General features: G+C 43.6%; 1 protein-coding gene across 4 annotated transcripts in view; it reads left to right on the forward strand.

Annotated features, from left to right (window-relative positions):
* Gata3 (GATA binding protein 3) overlaps positions 1 to 5,163 on the forward strand; it is a 29,508-nt gene extending 24,345 nt beyond the window's left edge. For 3 of the 4 annotated variants that reach the window (XM_023719718.1, XM_023719719.1, XM_004635294.2), the window contains exon 6: positions 3,054 to 3,842. In XM_023719718.1, coding sequence (XP_023575486.1) covers positions 3,054 to 3,338 — 285 coding nt within the window. In that variant the 3' untranslated portion in view covers positions 3,339 to 3,842. Of the gene's footprint in view, positions 1 to 3,053 lie in introns of all 4 variants that reach the window. The other variant, XM_004635295.2, reaches the window with a different exon arrangement.
* Positions 5,164 to 6,000: the final 837 nt, after the last annotated feature.

The raw sequence follows: 6,000 nt of genomic DNA on the forward strand, positions 1-6,000 counted from the left end.
CAAATTTACATTAACCCCAGAGAAGAGACTGGCCTCTTTCTCTGTCTCTCTTTCTCCTCCTCCTTTAGCTTTCCCAGATTCTCCTAATATGTCCCTTCTAACTTCACTTTGACAAAGACTGGGACAGAAGGGAAGAGCAGAATTTCTTGCTTGGGCCCTGGGGCAGCAGATTCATCTTCCCTTGGAACTGGGGCAGGCGCTTTTCTGTTTAGATATTTTGAGTCACAGAGGTTTTCTCAGGGCATTTACCAACTCACCACTCTTTTTTCACTTACTGGGAATAAATCATTGAGATTCCCAGGGGCCTGAGATGCTCTTCACCACGGCTGCGGTGTCATTGCTTCCCTACACGTTGCCTCCCATGGAGGCCAACAAAACCAGCTGGTGTGGTGTGCTTCCTCAGATCCTGGGGCTGAGGTGGGTGCATATTGATCAGCAGTGAAGCCCACACCCTCATTTCACTTTGGGAAATTTACTTGCTCACTGGAGTGTAGACAGAAGGATTTGTGATAAAAACTCTGACAGACTTGGAGTATTAGCGGTTATTCAGGATCCAGTCACCAGCCTGGCCTCGGAAGGTATCTTCTGAGTTCATTTTATGATTTTCTAAGAACTTTCATGTCACTTGATCACATCTGAGCCTCAGAGGGTTCCATGATGTAGACAGAGCAGAAATCCTTTTCATTTAAGTTTTATTTGAAGAATGGATGACTCAGAAAAGCAATTGCTCCTGCAAGGTAATGTGGGTGACGGAGAAGTCAGGGTGGGTTTCAGAGTGTCAGCCTCCTTCCTGGGCCTGGTGGCATCAGGACTGAGAGGAAAGAGCTGGAAAGTGAACACTGTTTTAGCCATGAAGGTAGTGATATCACAATGAATCGGGCATGTGTATGTATTTCCTTCAGTTTCCATGAACGCTTAGGATTTATGGGAGATGAACTAGCTCTACATTTGTTGAACAGTCAGGATATGATTGTTTCTAAGAAATATGAGCCTCCACCCACACACCCTGTGGTGCTAGGGCCTTGTCCTTGCTAAGCAAGTGCTCTATAACTGAGCTACAACCCCAGTACACTAAATTTTCAAATTAAAGAAAAGCCAAGACATCTCCAGTGCTCACAGCCTACCTTACTCTTCCTTAGCTTGTCTTCAGGGCTGGGCTCCAATGACTAGGAGAACATCCTCCAGTATGTTTTTGATGTCTATAGTGATTCATCAAAGGAAGAGATTTATATGTATTTAACAATAAGAGATAATAATCTGGTACCATTTTCATGGTGTCACGTTCTGTTCTGCCCATGCAAATGCCTACGCAGGCACACCACAAGCTGCTTTCTTATCTGGGAGTCCAGATAATTGTCTATCTCAGCATCAGCGTATCTAGGTGGTGCTGTGCCTGGTTATCTGGGGCTGTGTGGCTATCTGTGTAACTGGATATTATATTTAGATATCTGGCAGTGTGTATCTAGCTATCGGTGTGCAGAATGGTGTATCTAGACATTATCTCGGTGAGGATTTGATGTGGGAGTAGATTCCTGTCATCTCTGTAGCCTGCACCTTTATCTTGATGATGGCTTGAAGAGGGAACTCTGAGCCCTTCTCCTGGCAATGACCTTCCTTGGCTCTTACGCTGCCACGCCTGCCACCTTCCCGGCGTAAGGATGGGGAAACACAGTCTCAGCTCTAGTGTAGAGCTCTGTCTCTGTCCCAGGTACGATCTCTCCTAGTTTCAGGATGATGATTTTTGCTGTGTCTGGGAGTAGATCCTTCATGGATATTTTAGATTCTTTTTTCCTTAACTGGAATTTTCTGGCAGACAGGTGGAACCTTTCTTTACCCTGGAAGTCTGGTGGAAGGGGCTGTTCCTCCCAGGAAGTGCAGAGTGACTGAAATCCTGACAGTCGCTTCTTGTGTCTCTGCTGCATTTCCCTGGGATCCTGGCCAGAGTACGGCTGGCTCTTGGTGGCAGATGTGTGCTCTTGAGGTTGACTTGACCCTAGTTCTGTGTGGGGAGAAGCCTCTGCTTGCCTTGTACAGTCCCAGATCTTGCTTCTGAGCCCCAGAAGCTGATGTATTTACAAAGGACAAATGAAGTTTATAAAAAAGCCAGAGACAGCAACCTGCGGCAGAATAGGCCCTGTCACTGTTGGCGTGAGGTCTCGCCACTGTGCCTTCACTTTGGCTCATATGTGGGCTGTAGGAATGCACTTTCATGCTAAGCAAGTGCCCTAGACCCCAGACATGGGCATTAACTACTTACTGAATGGTTATTTAGCTTTTGGGCTGGTTAGAACTAGGGAGAGGCTGAAACTTCCAACCACTGAAGTTTCTGTCAGGTGATACAGTCAAAAGATTTTCTTTGGGAAAATAATGTTGTATTAAAACTGGTCGTAGAACATGCACATTCTAGGGAGATTGTTAGGCCACTTGCTACTACAAAAAGGCAAGGTGGAAGAAAAGCAACCAAAACCTTCTTAGCAAAGAGGTGTGCCCCATTTTTTCCAAGGCAGTTAGACTTCAGCACTGAAGTTGGATTACCTGGACAGCACTTGTCGAATCCTAGAATTTTCATACTAATAGACTAAAGGTGTTTTCCTCTGCAATTTTTCTCAACAGTGCATATTCTCATGAAATATTCTAGGGAAATGGTAATAAAATAAGGAAAGTTATTTTATTTTAGTTACTTGAAAAATATAGGCATACTCAGTGGGTCCCTGGAGATGCAAATTTCCTGGAGGAAAACTATTCTCCACGTTCTTGATACTGATGAACTTAGTAGGTAAGCTGTGCTTGGAGCTTAGGCTCTCTGGTCTCTGTAGATCAGAGATGTGGACAGTCTGAACCTCCCACCCCTTGAAACCTAGCCCGGCTGCTCAGAGTCCTGGAAAGAAGGAAGGGACAAGTGGGGGAGGGAGGGGAGGAAGGGGCCTTGGAAACCCAAACAGATCCCTAGCCTGAGTCAGCCAGCAGAGTCCATGTTGCTGTGGGAAAACCTGTGCCATGTCAGAGGCAGCAAAAAAGTAAAAAAAAAAAAAAAAAAATTGATCTTTGCTTAGATTAACAGACCCCTGACTATGAAGAAGGAAGGCATCCAGACCCGAAACCGGAAGATGTCTAGCAAATCCAAAAAGTGCAAAAAGGTTCACGACACGCTGGAGGACTTCCCCAAGAGCAGCTCCTTCAACCCGGCCGCCCTCTCCAGACACATGTCTTCCCTGAGCCACATCTCCCCCTTCAGCCACTCCAGCCACATGCTGACCACACCCACGCCCATGCACCCACCGTCCGGCCTCTCCTTCGGACCTCACCACCCTTCCAGTATGGTCACTGCCATGGGCTAGAGCCCCACTTGAGGTGCACAGGTCTCTGAGCGAGTGAGCAAGCGACAGTCCCTTCAGTCCCTTCTACTTGCGTTTTTGCAGGAGCAGTATCATGAAGCCTAAAGAGATGGATCTATGTTTTTGAAGGCAGAAAGCAAAATGATGTTTGCCACTTTTGCAAAGGAGCTCACTGGGGTATCTGTGTTCCAATCACTGAATCTGGATCCCATTTGTGAATAAGCCATTCAGACTCATACTCCCTATTTAACAGGGTTTCTAGTGCTGTGAAAAAAAATTGCTGAACATTGCTTATAACTTATATTGTAAGAAATACTGTACATTTGAGAAAGACTTTATTGTACCTGGGTAGTGGTAAGAAAGGTATGAAGGACGCCAAGAGTTTTAAGGAATATGGGAAAATAAAGTATGGAAATCCAGAAGAAACTAGGCCTGATATCCAAATGGACAAGCTGCCAGTTCTGTTTCCTTTCACTGGCCACAATTGTTTGATGCATTAAAAGAAAAAAATATATAAAGGAAAAAAAAAAAAAAGAAAACAGAAAAAAAAAAAAGAAGAAAAAAAATCGTAGCAAATCCTTCATTCAAAGCTGTGGGCCCCTGCAAAGGAAATAGCATTTCCAGGCAATCCGTGTTGGAACTCACACATTGCCGCCGCCGCCGAGGGCTCTGAAGTGGCACTTCTAGGCCGACATGCTTGGTGAACAAGTCTCTGTAATTGTTGTTTGTATGTATAATTCAAAGCACCAAAATAAGAAAAGATGTAGATTTATTTCATCATATTATACAGACTGAATTATTGTACAAATTTATTTACTGCTAGTGTTAAGAACTGCTTCTTTTTTGTTTTTTGGATTTTAATGTTTGCCTTCTCTCTCAATTTTCGGTTGAATAAACTAGATTACATTCAGTTGACCTAAGGCGGTCGTGCTCTGGAGGGTTTACTTTTCCCTTTTGCTTTTGGATGATATTTATTACATAGCTTTGAAGGGTCCTCAGTGTCTGCCCTCTCACTCCTTCCTCCTGCAGCCTGAGCTATCAGGGTAGCCGCGAGTGTGCGTGCGTGCGAGCCACCGGGTGCGTCTGGGACCCGGCCGAGGGCTGTACCTGGAGCAGCCTGGCTCCCTGTCGCCCCGTCGCGCTCTGTGTTAGTGGTCGCTGCCTTTACACAGTCTGTTGGAATGATTCTATGACAATAATAATACAGTTAAACTATTTTAAGACAACAAAATAACATCAAATCAAGGTGATGGCCGAGCTCTTATAGAATCTGGTAGCTCTAGCTAATTTAAGACAGGAGTTTTTCTAAAAAAACAACAACATGACCAAATACATGTTAAGTTATTCACAAGGAGCCGGTGCCCCAGACAGAAAACATCTACTCTTTTGGGAAGAGAAACCTAGGGTCACCCCGAGGAATTTATCCTGGGGCTGGGGCAACTTCTGGGGTCCCCTCGTGAGCTACAGTTTCTCTGCTGGCTCCCCTCTCTTCTCCAAGAAGGGGGAAGACTCCCTGGTCAGGAGAGCCACAGGCAGAAACTGTGGTGGTGAATTGCTCTTCAGATTGTAAACGAGTCGGCTGCTCTTGATTTCTGTTTTGCTTTTCCACTGTTGAATAACGTGGCAGTGAAAGGTTTATTGGAATGTTTGCGAAACTTGAAATAACCATTTTGTAACTTATGCTGTATAGTTTCCTTTTACTCTGTTGACAGAATGTGTAACTATGGCACACATTTAAAAATCTCTGTTAATCGCCTCTCTGCTTTCTTAGCAAATATTTTAAACCTAAAGCTAAATGTTGAAATAAAGGAGTAGAGAATTACTGAGATGCAAATGGCGATCTCACTGACTCCTAATTCATGACCTATAATTCAGACATTGTTTCCAATTACTTTCAAAGCACGAAAGGAAATAATCACCGATTGCTATATTAAGCCTGGGAGATTTTATTGTATAGTTCCAAGTCTCAGGATTCCCCACCTCTTTTCTTCATGAACAGATCTGCGTTAGTGCCCTTTCACCTTAAGAACAGGGAGTTCAAATTCTTGACATTCTTGGAATGGGAAGGGAGGGGGCACATAGAAAAATCCCGAAGTTGTACCTTGCCTGAGTTTCCAGCCGTCCTGACGCATTTCACCCAAATCATTCTTCAGAGAGACACGAACGTGCTCTTCACTGCACATTGGTTGAACCTCCTACAGTGTTTCCAGAAGATGATGCAAAAGCTTTGAAATATACGGATGGGTCTATAAGGAGAACGGTGGTTTCATTTCTCTAAAATGCTGTTTTCATGACTTCAACAGTTTGAGTCATTTAAAACATTTAAAAAAATATATACGACACAATGGAAGAGCAATATCAGCAAGGTGGCAAGGTAGAAAAGTAGGACAAGGTTGTTGGATCTAAGGCAGTGTTAGCATATTTTTCAGCCAGTTGTTCCCTAATTAATTTTCTATGTTTTATTTATCTTGAAATAGTTGCATTAGTTTATCCACAGAGGACTATTTGAGAAAAATGGGGGATGATTTTAGGAGATGCATCATAATATGAGTAAGTTCTGTAAGATATTTTAAAAACTAATAGACAAACTAGTCTTGCTATTTATGAACTACTCATTTATCTAAAAGTAGAAGTTCCTGAGGTAAAAGTTTCGGATGTAATCACT

Source organism: Octodon degus, unplaced genomic scaffold, assembly GCF_000260255.1.
Source record: "Octodon degus isolate 3935 unplaced genomic scaffold, OctDeg1.0 scaffold00071, whole genome shotgun sequence".
NCBI classification, from domain to species: Eukaryota; Metazoa; Chordata; class Mammalia; order Rodentia; family Octodontidae; genus Octodon; species Octodon degus.